Source organism: Stenella coeruleoalba (assembly GCF_951394435.1).
Source record: "Stenella coeruleoalba genome assembly, chromosome: 1".
Classification (NCBI taxonomy): domain Eukaryota; kingdom Metazoa; phylum Chordata; class Mammalia; order Artiodactyla; family Delphinidae; genus Stenella; species Stenella coeruleoalba.
In genome coordinates, this window is record NC_137169.1 from 142301609 (window position 1) to 142326838 (window position 25230).

Genomic DNA, 25230 nt, shown 5'->3' on the forward strand with positions numbered 1-25230 from the left:
TCCGGGAAGATCCCACATGCCGCGGAGCAGCTGGGCCCATGAGCCGTGGCCGCTGAGCCTGCACATCCGGAGCCTGTGCTCCGCAACGGGAGACACCACAACAGTAAGAGGCCTGCGTACTGCAAAAAAAAAAAAAAAAGTTTTCCTTTTACTTGCACTTAGAGCATAACCATCTCATTTTTCAAAAATAGGACAACCTTCTCTATTTCCTCAGAATTCCAGCTATTTGGCTAACTCTACTCACTATGTAGTTTAAATGAAATGAATGCCAGTTTTCTTTTTGATGTGTTACTAGTGTGGTCAATATTATTCCTGGGAGTTGGTAACTTTCTAGATGACCATTACGCTAGCAATGTTAGGAATAGCGTACATAGGAATATGTCCAGTAGTTTTTTGTTTGCTTTTGCTTTTGAGATTTTTTATCCAGAGAAAAGGACATGGAGGTAGAAGCTCCATAAGGATCACAACCCACCCCAACATACACATATATGCACTTTAATTGATACTTATGTAGAACCTGGCATTAACTAGAAGGGTCAGGGTCTAATGGTACATAACCTCTCTGAGCCACTATTTTCCCTATCTCTAAAACAGGTCATCAGGGACTTCCCTGGTGGCACAGTGGTTAGAAATCTGCCTGCCAGTGCAGGGGACAAGGGTTCGATCCCTGGTCCAGGAAGATCCTACATGCCATGGAGCAACTGAGCCCGCGTGCCACAACTACTGAAGCCCGCACGCCTAGGGCCCGTGCTCCGCAACAAGAGAAGCCACCGCAATGAGAAGCCCACGCACCACAATAAAGAGTAGCCCCCGCTCGCCACAACAAGAGAAAAGCCTGCGTGCAGCAACAAAGACCCAACGCAGCCAAAAATAAATTAATTAATTAAATAAATAAAACAGGTCATCATGGTATGCTTCTTGACAGAGCCGTTGTGAAGATTAGAAGAGGTAATGCATGTAAAACATCTAATACAGCTCTTAGCACACAGTAAGCTCTTAGCACACAGTAACCCTTCAGTAATTGATAGCTTTTTTTTTTTTTACCATTTTCCCTCTGGATAACTAGGGTATTGCCATTCTCATTTAGCAAAAAATTATGAAAATGGAAATCCTAGTCCCAGCTAGATTTTCTTTTGATCTAAACAGTTGTTTGATTCAGGCAAAAGAGAAGAACTACCTAGAAAGAAATTGGGTTGTGAGATAGAGATGTGGCTTATCTTTAATGGTTTCTCTTTTTATCGTTTATTTGTTATTTGATTCATTCATGCATTCACTTATTCATTCATTACCTATTAGTAAGCAGGCTGCACCTGCTCTTGCCTTTTAAATCTGACTCTGTGTGGTCAAATGTACAGGGCTTTATATCTGTAACTTAAACAGTTTGAATTCCAATAGTATTCAGTTGGACATCTGAATTTTCAAGATGTAGCCCTTTGAAAAGATGTCCCATATAATGTACCATTTTATTAGGTACGTTTCTTCTTTGAATTTACAAAGTATGATCTCACCTTGGGATTTTTCTATTTATTCATTTCACTGTCTGGATTGCTCTTCCCCTGTTTATCTAGCTCCTTTCATCTTTCAGGTCCAGCTCAAACATCATTTATTCCATGTACTCTATCTTAGGTATCACTCACCCCAACTCCCTCCATAGTCATTCCTGTCACATCATCTCATTTTATTTCCTTTTTGCCCCCTATTACCAAGTATAGTTATTTTATTTTGGCTATTTGCATAGTCTTGTTTTCTTTCACTAGAATATAAGTTTCATGCTTCAGGATTTTTTCCATCTACGAGTAGACTTCCAAAACTTTCTTTTCTATTTGACTTAGCCTGAGTTGTTTTCTGTTGCTTGCAGACAAGAAACCTGACTGATATTCGTACCAGGAGTGGTTGCAGGCAACAAACACTCAGAGAAATAGCAGACATTTGGGATTAGTGTTCTGGTCTAGGAAACGGGGTATTTTTGTTTATTTGTTTAGTGTAGTTTTAATTAACAAACACTTACATGGTTCTTATTACATACTATTTACACCTTTACAGAAATTATTTTATCTGATCCTCAGAATGACTATGAGGTAAGCTTTATTATTAGCTGCCTCTTACAGATTAGGAAACAGGCACATAAAGGTTAAACAACTTGCCCAAGGATGCACGGCTAGTGAGTAGCTATTTCATTTCAGTTGGTATTGAAGGCAGGGAAAATTCTAGTATTATTCAGGAACTGAAGTCTGGTAATCCATGGGATGCAGCTTTGAAGAACTAATGGAACCATTACCTATAATTACTTTGAATATGCTGTGTACTCAGGGCCAGCTTTAGGGTCATGTTGCCACTGCTGCAGAAAAATGAAGGAGTTCAGTGTCTACTGGATTGAGTGGACAACTTGAAGAAAGAAAATACAAGATCTGAATTTGTATTTTCAGCTAAAGATGCAGACTAAAACTTACAGATATTATATAATTGAGCTCACATAATTTCTTACATCTGTCAGCCTTAGGGCTGAGATAGTTCTTATTAACACTATAAATTCAGCCCATGAACATTAAACATTTAAAAATTAAACATTTTTTCCAGGTTTCCTATTTGAGAAAGAATCTATTGATCAGGAAGGGGTGAGATCAGTTATCCCAAATTACCCTTCACAAAGTTTCTTCAAGGAAAGATTCTGCTCCTGAGTGGTACTGTGGCAGTCCAAAGGAAAGATGACGGTTTGAGGGGAGGAATATTTGTTTGGGTGGGTGTTTTATAATTAGAATCATATAATATAAAACATGTGCTATATATTCTACTTTAATTTCTAATTTAAGACTCATATAAATGCATTCTGTGTAAGTTGATTGGCTCTTAAAATGGTCATGCTTAATGTTGAAAGTTAGGAAATCATATATATATATATATATATATATATATATATATATATATATATATTTTTTTTTTTTTTTTTTTTTTTTTGTGGTACGCGGGCCTCTCACTGTTGTGGCGTCTCCCGTTGCGGAGCACAGGCTCCGGACACGCAGGCTCAGCGGCCATGGCTCACGGGCCCAGCCGCTCCGCGGCACGTGGGATCTTCCCAGACCGGGGCACGAACCTGTGTCCCCTGCATCGGCAGGCAGACCCTCAACCACTGCGCCACCAGGGAAGCCCCACTCTGAACTCATTCTGTTGGCCAAAGCAAATCACATGACTGGATGCCCAAAGAGTGAGAACCATACCCTGTCCTCAGTGGGAGAACATTGGAAAGTTACCTGGCAAAGGTTGCGAAAATTTGGAGCTAATAATTCAGTCTGTCATAGTTTGGTTTATTTGAGGATATGCTCTGCATCCAGCATTGGGAGCTGGGTTACAACTCAGATATTTTAACTCATCCTGCTGTTACACGCATCAAAGACCTGGACAGCAGGAAATCATCATTCCTCAGAAGTCATTCTGAGTATAGGTGTCAGGAGCACAAGGACCCTAAATTTCTTCAACTTAGTATGTATTTAGTGTCTTTTTTGTGCCTAACACCATATTAACTTCTGGGGCTTAAGGAGCTTTAGGTCTAACAGTGAAAACAGACCATGGACAGGACTTGAAAGGTGGTGTGATAGTTCAGTAACAGAAGTTTTTACTAGATATAAAGATAGCAACAGAAGAGAGGGATAATCAACTCTGCTTTATGAAAAGGCATAGAAAGCTTTGTTGAGAAGGAGATTAGATTTTGAGTGTTAGACAAATCCACAGTCCTTACAGAACAAGTTCAGGTAGAGAAGTATTTTTTGTAGGAAATATTATAGCAATCTGTTAACTGTTAGAAATTGATTATAGTTAAAATCTCTTGTTTATGCTCGGATAATAGAAAAGTCTCTGAGAGCCAATGAATAACTTTGTATTTACCACCTTCTTGCATTATTTACTGCAGTAGTTTTCAAACTTTGGCCTGCATCAGAATCACCTGGAGGACTTGTTAAAACACTGATTGCTGGATTCCACTGCCAGAGTTTCTTATTCAGTAGGTGTGGAATAGGGTCAGGGAATTTGCATTTCTAACATGTTCCCAGATGATGCTGATGGTAGTGGTCCAGGGACAACACTTAGAGAACTATTGATTTATTGAATCTTTCCTATGTATCTGGCACTCTGCAATGTGGTGAGTATATAAAGGTAAAAAGAAAACGTCCCTGCCCTCAGATTGCTCGTGGTAGGGTGGCTGGGACAAAGAAGTGAATGTGTAATGACAGTGCAGTGGAATGGACGCTGAGATCCATGGAAGTACAGTTTGCTGTGGAAATACACCAGAAGGACACTAACTCAGACTGAGGCTGCAGGCTGCAAGTGTGTGTAAAACACAAAAAATCCTTTAACCCTGAGCTGAGTTTTTAAAAAAATCAGAAAGTAATAACAAGTAGAGAAACGACCGTGAGTCATGCTTTGCGTGAGGTTCGTAAATGGAGTCGTCTTCGAAGTTGCCTTTAAGAAATTTCTGATCAGAATTTTTTAGACAAGCTTTTGGTGGTGTAGATGGGACCATGTATGTCTGAATTAGTTACTTTGCAAATAAAAATTATCCCCTTTTGCTAATTTGTTCTACTCATCTTCAGCTATTGTTAAGATGCCAGTTAGATAAAGATGTTACATTCTATGTTTTCACAAAAAGAGAGAGAAATTTTATTTATGTCAGAATGCAGACAAAACTAGACAAGAGCAGGAACAATCAGAGCTGGGGAAACAGGGTTCCTCAGGCAGCTTTACCTGGGACTTGAGGTGCTGAGCCTGCAGGGGAACAGAGTCAGCTACTCAATGCGATGGTGGGCTAGCGTGAGACTAGGAGACAAAGTGACATCTCTGCCTTGAGAAGGGCACTGAAGAGGAATGCAGTGGATGTTAGGTACTGGATTCAGGCCGGGCTGTAGATAGCTCCTGCTTGGGCATGGTGAGGTGGTGAGGGGACTGGGCAGGAATTGATTAGAGGTGTACCTACAGTGGGAAGCTGCTAGGTCAGCTGGCCAAGTTACATGCCCAGCAAATGAAAGAGTGAACCTGACAAGTACTTGGGCTGGTTTAGAGAAACAGAGCCATACTCAGGAGGTTGTTTGCCTTGGCATTGAAGACGTTCTGCCATTTTAGTGAAGCAATCTTGGATTGTGTTGTCCTCTCAACCCACAGGGGTAACACCCTTTCAGGAGTAATGGTCTTTGGGGCTCCTGGCTATCTAACCAGTTGTATTTGTTTTAAATCAAAAGCATATACCTAAAGCTATGCAGAACATTTCATTTTAAATGGTTATATTCCCACTGGCAAAGGGAGCTAAAGTCAAGTAGAAATTATGAACAGAATGCTCAAAATGTTTTTAAATCGTGTAGTACAATCTGTTTTCATTGGAGATGAATTACTGATGAAAATTGTTTGTAGTTTTTTAAACGATCCTTTTATCATGTAGTTTAATTAACCGTGAAACCTTGTAACCTTTTCCTCAGCATACATCTGTGGATGGATATACTGAACCCCATATCCAGCCGACCAAATCAAGTAGCAGACAGAACATCCCTCGGTGTAGAAACTCCATTACGTCAGCAACAGACGAACAGCCTCACATTGGAAATTACCGTTTACAAAAAACAATAGGGAAGGGAAATTTTGCCAAAGTGAAATTGGCAAGACATGTTCTAACTAGTAGAGAGGTAAGTTTTCATGATTCCTTTTAATATTTACTTAGACCTCTCCAGAATCTAGTTACAAAAGCTTTCCTACAGCTGATTCTGGGAATAAGTACCAGTTGCAGTATGGTAAACACTGGGATATGTGTGAATGGAATGTATGTAGATAGAGTTATCTATACATGGCACAGAAGAATTGTCCTTATGTATTAGCATCTCATAAATCAGATGTGCTGCAGATGAGGTTTGCTCAGACTTCTGTCTTTCATTATATGGCTTCTGTAAAAATTTCTGATTTTTACCTGACCCCATGAACAGGGCTAGGATAACTTCTTCTTAATTACTGCTTAAGCTGCAGTGAATACAGGAGCAGAAAATGAGGTTGTACATGTGAAACTTATATAGTTTTATAAACCACTGTTACCTCAATAAAATTTTTTTTTAAATTACTGCTTGAGGTAAATTAGGTATAAATGTATAGAAAGTCACCCACTAATTTTTATCTATTTAGAGACCACATTGAGCAAGTGTTATACAGATGTTTTTCTCAGATAATAAGAGAATCGGGTTTCTAAAATCCCATGTGTTTCAAATCAGATGTATTTATATAGCAAAATTTGTTTTTAAAATAATAATTAATATATTTAATAACATATAATAAAGACTAAAAATAGTTAAACATCTAACACTCTATATTATATAATGTTTACTGGATCCAGTTAGGACATTATGAAAAATCTGTCAAAAAATGTTTTTGTTAAGTTTCCATTTTGTTCTATACATAATATTATTGTCACATACGGTTAAACTTGGTCCTCTCTGACCATTTTGACCCCAGGAGCTGTTGGGACACAGGCTGTATTAGACAGAGACTTAGAGGACATTTAAATCCATTCTGTTAGTTTGCTGTAAGGAAGTTAGGGTGTCCAATCTTTCTACCCACATAATACTTAACTCACTAAAAGTTTATAAGCCTCTCCCCTCTGAGAATTGTAACTTATCAAGATCATGAGTAAAAGACGAAGATACAGATGACTTTTACTTTAAAAGGGGAAACCTGGAATGACTTTAACAAAGGTGTAATTTCACTGACTCAGAATCAAATAGGTTAAAGACTTGGGTCAATAGAATATATTCTAAGGCTGCCTAATGATCAAAACTTTACCATCCAATTATGTGAACACCAAATACAGCTAAATTATATCTAGTTAGGGATGAAACAAAAGATGTTTTCCTTATAAATTTTATTCATTAAGATATGTATTCTCAAATATATTTTAATGATTCTCTTTTTTTTAGGTTGCTGTGAAAATAATAGACAAAACTCAGCTAAATCCTACCAGTCTACAAAAGGTATTTAATTATTTTAATAGTAAGTAATTAGAATACGAGTTTATTAATTAATATATGATACTCTGTAAAGTCAGTTATTCTAAACTTCCTGTTAGGTACAATACTACATTTCATCCATATATGAAGAAAAGATTTGATATAAAACATAATATTTACATTTAATAATATTTTAAAAATGTTTATCAAGTGTTTTTGAAAAATATCTGCTACTCAAATGCATGTACCATATCAGAGGAACTTATGTCTTTTAATTCAGTAAAATAAAATTTTTCATATCAAATATTTTGAAGTAGTAAGGATTCTGCTTCATTAAAAATCAACTCATGAGATACTGTTGTCCATAGGTGGGTTTCCTTTTATTGCTTCACTTGCTTTTCTTCCTTCTTTCACAAGAACTAGTCTTTCAACTAACTTACAATAAAAGATACGACCATTTCTTCAAAGGGTGAAAATATAAAGCAGAAGAGGGACCAAAAAAAGCAGTTAGGATGGGAATTGACCTGGTAAAGCTGTTTCATGTTGCTTCATTAGTTATTTATGTGGGAAAATTTTCTCAGATACACATACTAGTACTTTAAAAATGAAGCAGATATTTTAACATTTATGTCATATATGTTTGTATATAGCTCACTATATAATATTTATGTATAATATATATATAAAGTACATTATGATTTTAATTAGAATATAGTGGGATCGTGGTCACATATGTAAGTGTGATGTAAATAACTCTGGATTTCTAAAACAGAATTTTATAAGAAAATTTTAGTGTAGTATGTTTAACTACACCTGCTGTGATTCTACCATTAAATTAAAAATTTGGGTCTGTGATATCAAGACTTTCCACTTGTCTCAGTGCCAGATAACTCAGTTTATTTTATATATTTCTACTTAGACATCTGTCTTTGTACTTAATGAGATTCCTTTTAAATTTGACAACCAATAAAATTTTTCATAGCATTAGTATTTCTCATCTGTGAGAACATGAAAGGTTTGCTGGATTTTTTTTCTCTCTGAGTATGAGATAATATACTTTATTGGATGATTTTTGGGAGAAACTTCCAGCACCCATCTTTCAGCTAATCATGATTTAGTGGTATGCGTTATAAAAAGGCATCCTCCCTGGGCAGACGAGTTATCCAAAGATGCTGTGTTTTCCTGGACTAGAGCCACAGTGGGGCAGAGTTTTGCCTGCCCTTCTCCTGGGAATCCTTTTACAATGCAGACTGCATACCAGCCCAGTGGCCCAGTCCATGGCCCACCTAGCCTTGTCACTTTTCCTAGGTTAATCTGTGGGTTACTCTGGTAAATTAACTGATTTTAAGTGACATTTAGAACTAGTCCAGGCCTGTTGTGCTCGTTGGAGGCACAGTAATGTGACCCCCGCTCTGTCTTTCCCAGGGGGGACCAGAGAAGGTTGTAGAACCAAAGTCACGCTTATTGAAACATGTGGACATGCAGACATGAAGGTGGACTGTTATTCAGATTAAAAATATACTTGTTGATGTAATTTCTATTATAAATTCTGCTAATCTTGCTGATAAATTGTTGCTTTTCCAAACAGGCATATAAAAAATGGTGGCAATTTTGTTTTCTTTAATCTGTAAAAATAAAAGCAAAGGAAAGATTGAAATTTGCTAAACGTAGCCAATACACTGTGTGCATTTTGTTGTTTTCAAAATAATTTTTATTTGTGTTCATAGATTGGCTTTTTGTTGAAAGGTTTGGGAAAAAACGGATCGAGGCTTGCTTAGTTTTCGTGCATTGTAGAACGTTCAACATTTGGCCTTACGCATTGAATGCTGGGAGCATCTCCCAGTCAGTCATATCTAAAAAATGAAAATGTAAACAACGGAATTAAAAGTAATCATTTCTTTTTCCTTAGCATTGACAGTCAAGTCCTATAGGTAAAAAATAGCAAAATGGCTCTCCATGTCTTAGGTGTGCTTGTTAAAAGGCAGATGATGGCAGCACATACATTTACAGTAAGGATTCATTTTAATCTCATCTCAACCCAAAAGTGTTTGGTTAAATCTTGTTCTGGACTTGGTCTGAATTTAAGCTGGTTCCCCTCCTTTACTCTCTTTTGTGTATAACGTATTTATAGGAAATATTAATTTCCTTTGTCAACATCAATGGTAGATAAAAGTAATCTAAATTTGATACCCCAACTGTTCCAAACTTCTAAAATATAAAGTTCTTAAAGACAGTTCGGTCTTTGGAATTGTTAAGCATCTTTGGCTTCAACATTCTTCACGTAATATGCTCCTATTATTTGTATTACATATTTTAAATTAATGGAATACAGTTTAATAAGTTTTCATAGTTTAAGAACTATTTGACGTACGTGCTATATTTCCTTCTTCCTCTTTGGAGCATGACTCCCACCTCATACATTAGTGGTTTTTTTAGGCTAGGGTCTATGAACTATACTCATGATTCCTGGGGATCTTTTAAGCAACCTGTTACTGTTGGAGGAAAAGCAGAATGATGAAGCAGTTTTATTCCTAGTTCACATACTTGAAATGTAAGAATAGTTATCGTTTCCTCTGAAATTCCACCAAGTTTGAAACTGGGACACATTAGTTTATACACAGATGACAGAGTTTGTGTTAGCTTGTCTCAGATCGCAGTCACCAGGGTGCAGTTTATCTGTCTTCTGTGTATTGCTTGCTAATTTGCATTTTCTATTTTACTGTGTTGCATTGTATTTCAAATTCACAAAAATAGTGCGGTGGTTCAGAAGTGATTTGCTGAATAGTAAAACCTGTAATGAAAACAGAAACAAGACTACTACAACTCATTAAATAATAAAGAGGAGTGCTGCATCCCAGTTAAAAAGAATGAAAATCCTTGTGACAGTGATTTTGCACAAGCAGGGCAAGTGTAAAAAATTTTCAATAACCGACATCTGGAAATTAGGCTTAAGTGAACGATCCATTTACTGCTAGTGTCTAGTGTGTTATCTGTTGTGTAAAACGCTGTCAAATGGTGACCTAAGCCATTTATACTTTAGTGAGTTTTCAGATAAAGCCCAGAGACCTCTCTGGTAAGCTAGTTAAGTTTTCCAAAACATCTGCAAAATAATCTTTATTATGTTGATGAATTTGGTCACTAAAGGTAGAGCAGAGGACAACCATTGAAGCAATTCAAAATTACATTTCTTTTAGCGAATTATCAAGAAACCAAACTTGTAAAAGAAATCGTATAATTATTGACAAATATTTTTGATCAAGGAGAAAGCAGAAGCTTCTCGGCAATATTCCTTAACAGATCTCTGTTGGACATAGGTTGAAATACCAGTTACTCTCACATATGTGTGCTTGATATTGATAGCATATTTCACTTTGTAGCTGCACAAAACCACTTACGTGCTGAGTACTTCTTCCATACAGTTCTTTTTATGTGTGTGGATCATTTGAAGGAAAGTCTTGACCAATTCTTTTGTGGATCAGTGAAAACCTAAGTGAAAAGAGAAGGGGTTAGCATTTAGTGAGCTGGGTTGTAGACTGCAGAAGTTGTCTTTGAATCATTCCTGAAAATTTTAATATATATACTGCAAGGAGTGATTCTGCTATGTGAATAAATAAGATCATACCTAATGCCCAGTCACTCATTGCTTCATTCTCCATGGCATCTGTGGTCAGTAACATAACCTCTGATCTTGATTTGGTTTTAAAGGAATACTGAAAACAGGGACTATCATAAAATCTTGGCTATTGAAAGATGTTTCTTTAGCATACAGTGTGAAGAATTGGTGGGAAGTGTATCTTTCACACTGAAATACAATGGATTTGAGGGAGAAGTTGTTCAAACAAGTTTCTTTTAAAAGGTGATATCAATAATGTTAATGTCTAGCTAAAATAGCAACAGTTTAAATGTTGAAGATAAGATAACCAGATTTTCTGGAAAGACCAAACTGTATTTCAAGCAGTTCACTGACCAAAAATCTGACTTTTCTAAACCCTGTTTTAGCTATCATTAGTTATTGGACAAAGGGTTCAATGACATATTATTGGGCAAGTTTAACATACAAATGTTACATCCAAATATGAAGAATACCTTCCAACGCAAGCATATCCAAAGAGTATATTAAGAACCCATTGTTATTAGCTCTCAACTTGAAACTTCCAGTCTTCTAACCTTTTAGTGTGATTAGATCAGCAGCCTAGAATTTGTCTGAGAGCCGGGCATAGTCTTCTTGGAGAAATGCTTTTGTAAGGTTGGATCCAGTAATTAATCTGAAAGTCTCTGACACATCACCCAATGCTTTGTTCCTTCCCCCAATCAATGATTGTGACTTAGGATTTTTTTTAATTTAATAGAAATAAAAAGTAAAAAAAAAAAAAAAAAGTAAAACTAGAAATGGAAACTGTCTTGTGGTTCAAGCTACACGTCGTGGAGCCCAGTACATGTGTTCATTAATTAATTCTTAATCTAACAAGTATTTATTGAAAGAAGATTATATTTCTCCTTATGTTTTCCTCTGCATTTTTGGCCCCTCCTTTTCTGTTTCCTTTAAGTGGACTCATTGTCCTTTTTGTGGGCCACTCAGTGTTAAGAGTTTCACAAGACATGGTCCTAGGACTTCTCTTTCTGTATTCTCTCTTCCTAGGCTGTCTCAAGGGTAACTCTGGTTTAAATTACCACCGGTAGGCAAACTCACAAATTTATATCTTCAACTCAGACCTCCCCTACGTTTGCTTGTAATCCCTCAAAGATAACCCAAACTTATTATGTCCAAAACTGAACTCATGATCTCCACCCCACCTGCTTGGTACATTGCCCACCTAGTGCCCTTCCAATGTCCTCTCTCAGTGAATGACACTGTCCCCAAGTTGTGCAAGTCAGAAACCTCAGAGTTATCCTTGACCCCTCCCTCTCCTTCCTTCTCACCATCTAGTCTGACCTTGAGTTGTGCTGATTTTATTTCTTACATATCTTTTGAGAATGTTTGCTTTTGTCTTTTTCCGTCATGATCCTCTAGACAGCACTACTATTATCTCTCCCTTGGACTACCCCAGTAGCCTTCTAACCCGTCTTTCTGCACTTTGCATCCCTGCGTGCGTGCGTGCGTGTGCGCACACACACACACGGATGCACACACACAGAGTTTAAAAAGTCATCAAGGATGCAAAATATGTCTGATTATGTCATCCTTCTATTTAAGCTTTTAGTTGGCTTTCCCTGTTTTTTGTAGCCTAGAAATCAAATTCATTAACATGGTGTACAGGCCCTACTTTCTTCCTCTACCCCATGGTCCACCAGCTCTCCCCAGCTTCTCCTTGCTCTCCTCATCCCCTACTCCTCCAACTTCACTGATTTTCTTTTATCTGCTCCTATTTCTACCCTTTATTCTAGCTACCAGGCCTTTGCAGCTTTTCACCCCACCCTATGCATAATCTTTTATCACTCCCTCTTCACTTAATTCTTACTCATTTCTCACATTTCAGCCTTAGAGTCATTCCTTCAGGGAAAGCTTCCTGTCTCAACAACAGTGTTAAATCCCCCTGCGCTTCATAAAATTAAGCACTCATAACCAAGAATTATTTATAAACAATCTTCATAAATAATCACTTTAGTTTTTATTTGTTTTGGTTTGAGTAGTACTGTTTGGATTTTGCTTTTTTTTTTTGACCCTATCACGTGGCATGCAGGATCTTAGTTCCCCTACCAGGGATCGAACCTGTGTCCCCTGAAGTGGAAGCACGGATTCTTAACCTCGGATTGCCAGGGAAGTCCCTGCGTTTTGCTTTGGATTCTTGTATTCTGGCTCTGATTCTGAAGACCTGTTTTAATTGCTTGGTCTTTTTTGGCTGTAAAGCATACATCTATTTCTGTATTCTCAAGAAAGTATATAATATTTTCTGAAATAAATATGGAAGAATTTTCTCTTGGAAATGGAGGAAGCTAGAAATCTTTAAATCACCTATGAATTTTAGACTGAATATCTGGCTGTTTTAAAAATCATATTTGCATTTAGTTATTTTGAGTCATACTCCTGTTTTTTCTAAGTTCAGTTTGTTGATACAGTACACTAGTCTATTTTTAATTTTTGGATGGAGACTTCAAAACATCTTTCCCATTTTAAAAACTTGCTTTCTCATGATATTTATTTATTGGACTAAAAGTTTTCATTTCTAATCATTTTTTTTACAAGAGATGCAGTTGAAGTCCTGTGTGCCATTTCTTGGTTCTATTCCTGTATTTTTCTACCTAGAAATAACTACTATTCTGAATTTGGTCTTATTCCCATTTTTTTTTTTTAATTTCACATGTGTATCTGTACATGAAATACTATGTATTATTTATTTTTAAACTTTCTATTCTTCTGCAACTTGCTTTTTCATTTAGCATTGTCTTACAGTTTTAGTCATGTTAGTCTATATAGTCTAGTTCATTTATTTTCACTATTATTACATGCCGTTGTACAAATAAGCCACAGTTTACCCATTTTCTTATTAATAGACATCTACTACACTTAGTTCATTTCTGTTAGTTTATATTTAGATTGTTCCTGTTGTTTTAGTGGGTTTTTTTTTCCAGTTAGCTTTTTGGTTTTGCTGTTACAGACAGTGCTGCAATGATTCTTATTATGTATATCTTTTTGTGAAGATGTATAGAAGAGTATATCTCTCCAAGTAGAATAAGGTTGAAGGGCATGCATATCCTCAACTGTATTAAATAATGTCAAATTGCTCTTCAAAGTGGCTGCATCCATTCTACTTCTGCTAACACTGTATGCGATTTACTTTTGCTTCACATTCTTGTCAGCACTTTATATTATCAGATTTCTTAATTTTTGCCAACCTTATAGAAGCAAAATGGCATCTTATTTTAATTTCCATGATTTCTTTATAGTGAGATTGGACATCTTTTCAAATTTAATCTATTTTATGTTTAGTATCTTCTCTCTGAAATTATTTGATTTGGTATCTCAAACAATTTTATTTACTTAGCACCAACTTGAGCCCAGAGTTGTACAAGGCCTTGGGAAAGACTCTAGTACTATAAACTTGGTACCAGTTCATAAGAAATAAGAATCTTATAATTCATGTACGAAGACAAATTTTGGCAAAGTGGCACAGCCTATTATTTTGCAATGAATAACTGACTATAAGTTGTCAAGTTTGGAAGTAATACTAAACAGTCATTTTTTTAGGTAGAAATCATCAATATATATGAATTTAATTATGTTCAGATTTCTTTTTCTGAACTACTGTTTCTTGGGAAGAACTTAAGAAATTAGCCTAAGCTGTTATACTGGTACTAGCAATAACTTTATAAAATATTTTGGTGTCCCAATATGATGTCTCAAGTAAAGGAGGAGTGAAATGGTGATCCTAGAAATTAAAAAGCTGAGAGTTTAATCTATAAGATTCTGTTAGTATACCTCCATGACTGACGTCTCTGAGACAAAGTCTAGACAAGGTCCTCACTATCTCTTGGAGCTGAACGTCACCTGCAGGGTACAGCACAGCACCCACACTCCACATTAATAGGCCAGTAAACTGCTGTTGGAGATACAGGTCAAATTTTTACAGAGTTTACGGTGAAGGTAAAGAAGGCCTTCTGCCCCTCCTCAAACCCAAATCAGAGCAAAGTACTTGAAAGGCCAAAAAAGGTGGTGTTAAAAGGCACAAACAAATGTCACCCTCTTTTTATGAGCTCAGTCTACTATCACTTTGATGACAGCCTGGAAGAACTCTCCTGGGGGGAACAAGCTTGACCACAGCCTTTGTCAAGCTCCCCGTGGCCACAGAGTTGTTCCCCATCTGCCTCAATATCAAGGAAGTAGTGAAGAAGTCCTGTGACACTGATGAGACCAAGGGCAGCATGGTGAGCAGGGCTGGTAGAGAGAGGATGATAGGTGTTCGGCCCCTGGCTGTGCTGCTTTGAGAGTAAATAGAATGGGAATTGTCTAAGCCATGTCCACTTGACTGCTTCTAAATAGAACAGATTTTTCCACCATCAAAAAAAAGTAATAATAGGCAGAAGGAATGGAAGAGGTAGGAAGGAACAGAGTAGTTGAGAGAAGAAATAATTAAGGCAAATATGTATTGATTAACACTAATGGAGTTTGCCTAATCCTGACCCTAAGCTCTAACCAGGAAGGACTGAACTAGAAAGTAAATACCTGTCCACAGAACTGAGGATTGTTCACTAACTTCAGTTATCTAGAACAAAGCCAAGAACCAAGGAGGAAACAATAGAGGCCTCTGAACAACTAGAACAGCTGTCACAAAGTCCAAACAGTGAAGTCCCTGCCATTTAGTCATAGAAGACCCATCTCAAGCCTTCTCTCCGCACTTAACTTCTTTAATTCAACACACAATCTTAACAAACTCTGGCCTTAATTTTCAGCTGACAGCAAAATTGAAACAGTAGTTTGAAAGGCATTAGTGAATTCAGAGCCCTCCTGCTAAATTTGGATATGCTAGGAACATCATGATGTCACAGTTTAAAAATGAGAAAGGAGGGCTTCCCTGGTGGTGCAGTGGTTGAGAATCTGCCTGCTAATGCAGGGGACACGGGTTTGAGCCCTGGTCTGGGAAGATCCCACATGCTGTGGAGCAACTGGGCCCGTGAGCCACAACTACTGAGCCTGCGCATCTGGAGCCTGTGCTCCGCAACAAGAGAGGCCCCGATAGTGAGAGGCCCGCACACTGTGATGAAGAGTGGCCCCCGCTTGCCACAACTGGAGAAAGCCCTCGCACAGAAACGAAGACCCAACACAGCCCAAAAATAAATAAATAAATGAATGAATGAATAAATAAATAAATTTAAAAAGGAGAAAGGAAAAATAGGACTAAAAATTGGAATCAGGAACTAAGATAGTAGTGTGGTCCTATTTAATATGTTCACAAACTTCTGTTTTCCTTACTTGTGTCTGGACATATAATACATAACATAATTGACTTTTTTTTTTTTTTTTTTTTACAACAACTCTCCATCTCAGGGTAAACTTCTTATCTTGATCTAAATGTTCAGCTCTCCTTTCCCCCTCACCTCTTTCCCCCTCTCCTAAAGAAGAGCAAGCACGGATAAGGTTGGCATCCTTGCTGGTAAAGGTCTCTTCTGGGTGAAAAGACCAAATATAATATAAGGAGCTCACTGTCTCTCCCTCTTCTGCTCCCTTTGACTCAGTGGGCTAGTGCAGAAGACTTTGACATTAGTCCAGTCTCTTTCCTCTGTACAACCAACTAGAACATTAGAGTTTAGGAAGAAGTTATGGGGAGTCATGAAGAGGAAGAAACATCATAGCCCTTTACTGAATCCACGTCCTAGTACTATTCAGTTGGCCCCGATTTTCTAGATTTAGAACGTTAATGACAAACCTGGCTGACAGTTCAAGTGTTTCCTTGGGAGTAAGGGTGATTGACGGGGCAGAATTCTGGCATTTCGTTGTCCCGAGTCAATATACCACTTAAAACCCCCTCACCACTTCTTCCATCGGCAGCCACTCTTCCTCTTTCCACAGCTGCTTGTCACTTTTAGCCAGCACACACTCAACTTATACACACATTCATGCCGTTGCTTGTTTTTCTAATTTTTTCTCACTCCTTGTCAAAATCTACTGAGGGATAAAATAGATAACCAACCAGGACCTACTGTAGAGCACAGGGAACTATACTCAATATCTTGTAATAACCTATAATGGAAAAGAATCTAAAAAAGAATATATGTGTATATATATATGTATGTGTGTACGTATAACTGAATCACTTTGCTGTACGCCTGAAACTGACACAACATTGTAAATCAACTATATCTCAATTAAAAAAATTTTTTTAAATGCCGAAGGAGAGGAAGCTATGGATAGAACAATGTATTCAAGACATTGAGATGTAGGAACCTGATGACTGTATATTATTATTTTAACTGGAATAAGAAAGTCCTTTCTGATGAGAAAGGGGTGGTATTTCTCTGGCTTCATCTCCAGGTAGAAGTGGAGCGGCCTTCTGTTCAGGTACGGTTTTTCTTAAGTGCCCCACTTTTCACAGGACAATTTTAACACTGTTCCCCAGCTCATCTCGGTCCTCCGTAGAACAGAAGAGCTACGTTCTAGACTCCTCCAGTCAAAGACTAAATTCACGAATTCGTACCACTCAATCAAGTAAACAAACAAAAGACAGTGTTTATAGGGGAATGCCTGAAGGATGTGTAGCTGTCCATTCCTTTAGATTACTTATTCTCAAACATGGAGCTGCCAGTATGTTTTAATTAGTGATCAGATATGTCTCAACCAGTTTGCTCCTAAGAATAAACTACTGAACTGGCCGATAACGTCATAAAAATTAACAAGGGTAAATTCAAGATTACCCATGTGACAATTTCGTTCTCACTCTGTTGCAATTTGATGTTCTTTCTTGAGACAGAAGAGAAAGAAGGTAGAATGAAGGAGCCAGTGTGGCACACTCATGCTACAACTTAATGGGCCACACTTCCTGGAGGTACCTATGCCAGTTACAAAGTAAGGCAGAAGCCCTCTTCCACGGGGCAGGAAGGACTGGTAATCGAAAAAGTAGGTTAACGTGAGGAATTATTAAAAATTATATAAGCATTTAACATTTAAAATGAGTACATAAATATACGTTCATCAACCAATCCTTTCATTTAGGTGCAAAGCTTTATTTATTTTCTCCTTTAAGCGTGGGTCTACTGATTGGCTTTGTTTATCTCGCACAAGTCATACCCGTAAACCGTGTTTGCTGCTATTTCTAATTGGTTTCTTATTTTAATTAATGGAGAATTTAAAGACTCCCGGGAAGTGATCTGAGAGCAGAATCCTAGATTTTCTTTTAATCTTTTACAGTCTTCTTGCCCACACCTAACAGGACAGAAGTCTCTTGAACAGCTCTTATCTAGTATTTAGAAAGTATTCAATTTGGTTTGTTTTGTTAAACAGCATACTTGTCCTTCATTGGTTTATGTAAATTGAATCTTGTTGGACAGACCTTAAGGCAACCCCAGTGATCCCTGCCTTCTGGTGTTCACACCTTTGTATGATCACTTCCCTTTGAGTATGAGCAGGATCTGTGCCTGGTTTCTAACCAGTAGAATTAGGAAAAGGTGATGAGAGTTGACTCTCACGATCACATTATGTTATATAAGACTGTCCTGCTAGCCAGCTTTCTCTAGAGATTATCCTTGCTGGCTCGATAAAGTAAACTGCTGTGTTGGAGAAGCTTACTTGGCAAGACCTGTGAGCAGTCTCTAAGAGGTCAGGGCAGCCTCCAGGAGAGCCAGCAAGAAACCAGGGTCCTCAGCCCTAGGGCTGTAAGGAAATGAATTCTGCCCACAGCCTGGGTCAGCTTGGAAGTAGGTTCTTCCCCGGTCGAGCCTCTAGGTGAGAGTGCGGCCTGGACAGCACCTTGATGGCAGCCTTGTGAGACCCCCCCAGCAGAGGACCCAGTTAAGCCATGACCACAGTGCACAGTGAATACTGACACACAGAAACAGTGAGATAATAAATGTGTGTTGTTAGAAGTTGCTGGGGTGTGGTAATTTGTTACTTAGCAATAGAAAACTAATACATTAGTTGAATGATCTATTTGCAGTAACAACTGCAACTGACAGACATGTCTGAAATCTAAATAACCTTTGGTAAGCATGCTGCTTAACCACGGGAGTGTAGAGGCACAGGAAGCACCTCGAACAGTGAGCATCGAGGGTGCACAGGTGTGCTCAGCAGGTTTTGCAGAGGCAATGCCGAGTGACAGTTGGTTTCATGGAGGCCAGTTACAAAGGCTTCTGTACTGTAGTGCTTGTGAATTGTGACTGTATAGTCACATCTAACAACTTAATAGATAAATAAAATTTTAATAAGAAAGTAACACTCAATGAAGAAAACAGAGGTAGTTCATTTACATGTAAGTATAGGAGAACAAGATTGTTATTGGGGACTTTTCTATTAGAAATACATAATACTACTACTTAGCCATAAAAAGGAATGAAATAACGCCATTTGCAGCAACGTGGATGGACCTAGAGATTATCATACTTAAGTGAAGTAAGTCAGAAAGAGAAAGACAAATGCCATATGATATCACCTATACGTGGAATCTAAAAATATGGCACAAGGGAACTTATCTATGAAACAGAAACCGACTCACAGACATAGAGAACAGAATATGCATGCCAAGGGGGATGGCAGGTGTGGGGAGGGATGGAGTGGGAGTTTAGGATCAGCAAATGCAAATTATTATTTATAGAATGGATAAACAAAAAGGTCCTACTGTACAGCACAGGGAACTATATTCAACATCCTGTGATAAACCATAATGGAAAAGAATATGAAAAATAATGTGTAGTATATGTATAACTATCACTTTGCTGTACAGCAGAAATTAACACAGCATTGTAAATCAGCTATACTTTAATAAATTTTTTAAAAAGAAATACATAATAGTGATAATACTAATGAATGCAAATGAAACTTACAATAATGCTACTCGTATTAATAATAGGTCCAATAACTTTAAAATCTATATAGGACAGCAAAACCAAAATAGGGACTATCTGTATTTATTTTTTATAATACATTCCTGGGGTGCAGGGTGGAGATTCAGGAAAAAAAGGTCAATATTTTTAAACAATAAAGTTTAACATTTAAAAAAATTGTTTTAGTTACAAATAGGTATATTTCTTATAAAATGATATTTTACATGTTTAAATGGACTTTTATTACTCAGTGCTTATAAAATGGGTTTATGAAAGCCATGGAAAAATAGGAGGCAGGCATAATATTTGACTTGTTTTTCTGGAGAAAAAAATTCTGCTTATAGTAGAACCTAGGATCATCAGATTTGTGAGTTATGATTTTATAGTTACATATAAGTTTTATGTGCTCATATTATGTGTGAATTTTATCTGCTAATGTGCCATAATAAGAAAAAAAAAAGTTGAAACCAGAAGTACAGATTCTCTGAAAGTCTAAACTACAGAGTCTACCTCGGCTGTCAGCCCAAGGAATCCGTGGGCAGAGGTCAGCTGATGAGGTGCCCCCTTACTTCCTCTTTGGTTTTCTCAGGGAAGTGAGGGCCTTATTTTTAGGGGGGATGTCAGGTAAGCAGAGTGAGGAGACCCAGGTGGTGTCAGAAACCAAGATAAAAACCCTGAATGCATTCTGAGGGGACTACCCACCAGGAATACAGGAGACCCCACAGAGCTCTGCCCCTGCTGCCAATCGTGAGAAACGTCGGGTATTGGTGGTATCCCCTCTGTCTTGGTATAGGAAGTCCCCTCAATCCTCCCTCTGAATATTCACAGGAGTAAGATTCCACACTCCCCTCTGCTGACCTGAGGCCACCCAGCTCACACCAAGGCCCTTACCCCTCTGAGACCCCTGAGGAGGAAGTGAGGGTATGTGACTTCCAGCTCCCTCTGCCCAGGGCCTCCAGGGCTGCTCATGGGAAGGACATATTCTCTGACGTCGCTAACTAGAATCTACATGGTATTTGATGAGTATTCCATGCTTACTGCTGTCCACTGGCATCTGGTATTGTTGAGGTTTGGAAAGAGTTTGAAAAACGAATAACTGATTTAGAAATAGTCAAATGATCTGAACAGAGGTCTCATCAGAGAAAGTATATAGACGGCAGATAAGCATATAAAAAGGTGATCAACACCATACATTATTAGGAGTTGCAAATTACAACAACAGATAGGGGCTTCCCTGGTGGCGCAGTGGTTGAGAGTCTGCCTGCTAATGCAGGGGACACGGGTTCGAGCCCTGGTCTGGGAAGATCCCACATGCTGTGGAGCAACTGGGCCCGTGAGCCACAACTACTGAGCCTGCGCGTCTGGAGCCTGTGCTCCGCAACAAGAGAGGCCGCGATAGTGAGAGGCCCGCGCACCGTGATGAAGAGCAGCCCCCGCTTGCCACAACTAGAGAAAGCCCTCGCACAGAAACGAAGACCCAACACAGCCAAAAATAAATAAATTAAAAAAACAAAACAAAAACAAATACCACTACACACCTGTTAGAATGGTGAAAATCCAAAACACTGACAACACCAAGAGCTGACAAGGATGTGGAACAACAGGAACTCTCATTGCTGGTGGGAATACAAAATGGTACAGCCACTTTGGAAGGTAGTTTGGTGGTTTCTTATAAAACTAAACATACTCTACTATACCATCCAGCAATCATGCTCCTTGGTATTTACCCAAGTGAATTGAAAACTTATGTCCACACAGAAACTTACACATGGTCTGTACAGCTTTATTCATAATTGCTTATAGTCTGATCAACCAGTAGAGGTGATTAAAGAGTCAGGCCCCCCAAACCCCAAGGAAGGTTTTTTTTGGATAAAAATCATGTGAATGATCATTTAGTTTCATTCCCACAGTGTTTTTCTTTTATTCCTAGTAATGAGTATTCAAATAAATGTTTGTTTTACTGTATATGGTATATTCACATACACACACAAACACACACACACACAGAACCATTTGAGTTCATTAGTTAAAATTGTCCTGGGAACCAAGTCTCAGCAAAATTAGAGTTGGGACTGTGAAGTAAATCTCTTATTTGACCAGAATCCTGTAGTGTCTTATAAGCAGATAAATGTCTTCAAATAGATGTTTTGATTGGTTCTCTGCTTGAGTGTTCTTTTTTAACAAAATTGTTTGGTTGTTTTAACAGTTGTTTCGGGAAGTACGAATAATGAAGATATTGAATCACCCTAACATAGGTATGAAATTTATGTATACAATTAACGATAAAGTATTTTCCTTAATTTGAGGCTATTTGAAAGGATACAATTTTAAGGATGTTTTATATAAAATGAGGAAAAGTGATAACCTCAGAAAGTGATACTTTGGGTAAAAATAGATTATAAAGAAGTTAACTGAAGGCTACAAATTGTAGTTTTCTACTACCTTGCTGTCTTCTGCTTGTCACTAAAATAATATATATGACTTGGAGTTAAAGCATATAAATGATTTTTGTATCTCCTTACTAAATCTCTCTAAATAGAGATTGCATGCCATTTAGGTATTTATAAAAAATAATTCCAGATATTTTGATAATAGGCACTTGGGCTTGATCATAGTTTATAAGCAAAATAACTAGTTTGAATTTTAGAGAAAATAGAGTTGATTTCAGTTTTAGTGAATTTACTTCCGTAAGTTCTGTTTTTCCCCCATATTTACAAATAGGTTTATTGATTACATATATTATACGAAATCATTGGATTGTAAGAAGTAAAAAGCAATTCTTCTTTTAATCTGTTTATTTTTGAATCATGTGTTTCTTGCACATTAAAAAATCTTATGTTTATTAGAGACACTCATGCAGTTACTTGTGGTGTATAATTTCAACTATTTGTCAATACATAAGTCTCATAATTTAGTATTTTTTTAACCAGAAACTTAAAATATCACATAATTATAAAATTTTTTGTTTCTGTACCAAAGATTATTTAACATTTTTTGATAGGCTCATTATAATAATAGTGTCTTTTTAAGCTTTAATTAAAATTTTATTATTTTGATTTTCTTTTTTTATTACCTTATTCTAATTAGAAAAGGAATGATTTTTTTAATCCCAGAAATTTAACTCTCTTTTGACCCAGCAGTTGGTTCCAAATCACTTCACAGTAAATAGTTTTCTTCCATAGTCGTAATAACCCTTGAGAAAATTTTAAACTTTAAATTGTAATTAATAATTTTTAGTAAATACTCAAATTTTCCTTTAGTGTTACCTTAAAGTTTCTTAAAGCATATTCAATATGTGCTCACAACCACAGAGTTATTTCTCTAATTTCTTTTTCAGTAAAATTGTTTGAAGTTATTGAAACAGAGAAGACCCTCTATTTAGTCATGGAATACGCGAGTGGAGGTAAGGATGGAAGGGAATGAAAAGTTATCCTTGATGAGACATATAGAATTATTAATACCAGTCATTAACATTCATGTCTTTTTTGATGTTAATGAATTTGTAGTTTCGTAAAATGCCTTTAAATGGTATCTTAAGGAAAATTCAGTGTTTAGTTTCAAGACCTATTGATCCTACATTTAAAAAGTAGGATTTTGGCTTATTTAAAAATTACTTAGGGACATTTTTCAAAACTCTAAATTTGCATTGTTATCTATGAATATTTCAATTCTTATCTAAATAATATAATATATAATAATATTAGTAGTAGTAGAAGCTCTTGGCTATTAACAGGAAATCTCAAATTCAGAATGTATTTAATAAAGTTTAGAGTAAAAGCATGTTCTAGGTCACATGTTTATTTCACTGTTCATATATGACAGATTCTCCATATACATACATTTTCAAGAAATCCATAAAATGTTTCAATTTAAACAAGTATATATATTATATATATATAGATATATATATATATATAGATATACAAGATATATATTATATATATCAACTGAGTTGATAGGGAAATAGTAAGATACATTTCTAGTAGAATATAATATTGGGCTGGCCAAAATTTCGTTCAGGTTCTTCGGGAAGATGTTATGAAAATCCCGAATGAACTTTTTGGCCAACCCAATATATATTCTGACTATATAGTGTTCAAAATAGGAATGATTTTTAAACACTGATATATAATAGAAAATCATTTTCATATACTTTCCCTCAAATGAGAGATATATTGGCTCAGATTCACTGTTCTTTTAGGCATAAAACTTAACTTTCTCAGAAACAGGTTTAAAATTTATGGAATTAAATCATTTAATAAGTAAAATGAGGATACTTGAAGGTTTTAAGGGCTCAGAGAATTTAAGCAATTGAAGAAGAGAGAGGACAGCAGAAATTATTTAAACCACTTTGGCTAATCACCTTTTTTCGCTAATCGATTGAAAAACTTAGTGTTGAATTTAGTTTTGAGTTCTTTTAGCTAATAACGTGTATAGATTTTTGTGATGATTCAGATTTTCTGTAACGAGAATAAAGATGATTTATTTTAATCTATAGCATCTAGGCTATGTATTTTTATACCCTCTCTTAGATTTCTAAAAAATTTTACTACAAATATTAAACGGATTTTAATTGCTTTTTCAGTTTTTTATGTAGATTGAAAGTTTTAAAAGGTTTAGTTTTTTGCATAGCTTTTTTTCATCATGAAGATATTTCATTGTAGGTTTTTTACTTAACCTGGAAACCTACATCATTAATGTTTTTTATTATTATAGGATTTTAAGAAATATTAATACAGCCATGCAAATTTGCATAAAATGTTAATCTATAATAAAATTAATGAACCTACAAATACCACATAATGAAACTTTCTCTACTTTTCTATCCTGTAGTTAGATCTATGTATCAATTCATCATTGTTGAAACCCTGAGTGTTTATCCAGTTAGACTTTTTTTTTTTTAGCGATCTAAAGTCTAGAGAGTGGGGCTAAACATGTTTTGATATGAGAAATTATAGACAGCTAAAGATCTGTGGGCATTGTTCTATTTTTATGAAGGTCTGCCACAAGGCTGTGTTAATGTGCACACTGCTTTCACGATTAATGGTAAGTGCAGTCAACTCTTTATTGGTGCTGATGAAGGGGAGCAATGGCTGGAGTAATAGACAGCACGTAGGGTCCTCACTGCTCTCCTTCAGTAGCACTGGGAGGGGCAGAAGGGTGTAGTGTAGTGTAGAGAGGTGTGTACTGGAGCTCAGCCAGTGGCCCCTTATTCAGTTCTGATTCCTAGGGATAGGTGTTCTTTGAGTCTTGCCAGTCAGTGATCCTGTAACAAACCATCTTGGTTCTGTAGCAGTAAATCTAGAATCATCCTCTTGCCTTTTTAATCTATAAATGGCAAGGTGACTCTAGAGAATAAAACACTTAATATTTTTCCTCTGAAATTTCTAGATATTTTAGGATTGAATCTGACATGCACACGAGAATCCTAGCATGAACAAGGGTTGAGTCAGACAACTGCCTCTTTGCCAGAAGTACATCTATTGATTCTGGTTCACTAATGGGGCAAAAGATCTTCAGTGATTAGAAGGGCAGGGAACTCCTTTATGATTTTGAACCATGTTTCGTTCAAAGGAGCCTATTAAAAGTAGGCGTCAGGACTACTTTGGAATAGTGTGTTTATACCTTCTTTTGCTCATGCAGGCATTTATTAAATGTTTACTGTGTACTAAGTGGTATTCTAGGTGCTAGGAACACATGGGTGAGCAAAGACAAGGTCCCTGCCCTCAAAAAGATTACAAAAGATTACGTTCTAGTTGGGGAAGCAAATCATAAACAAATAATATATAATCAG

At 36.8% G+C, this 25230-nt stretch overlaps 1 protein-coding gene across 4 annotated transcripts in view; it reads left to right on the forward strand.

Moving 5' to 3' along the window:
• MARK1 (microtubule affinity regulating kinase 1) overlaps nucleotides 1-25230 on the forward strand; it is a 144211-nt gene that overhangs the window by 72640 nt on the left and 46341 nt on the right. For 3 of the 4 annotated variants that reach the window (XM_079945148.1, XM_079945149.1, XM_079945151.1), the window contains exons 2-5: nucleotides 5460-5663; nucleotides 6939-6992; nucleotides 21643-21691; nucleotides 22774-22839. In XM_079945148.1, coding sequence (XP_079801274.1) covers nucleotides 5460-5663; nucleotides 6939-6992; nucleotides 21643-21691; nucleotides 22774-22839 — 373 coding nt within the window. Of the gene's footprint in view, nucleotides 1-2616; nucleotides 2738-5459; nucleotides 5664-6938; nucleotides 6993-21642; nucleotides 21692-22773; nucleotides 22840-25230 lie in introns of those variants that run through there. The other variant, XM_079945150.1, reaches the window with a different exon arrangement.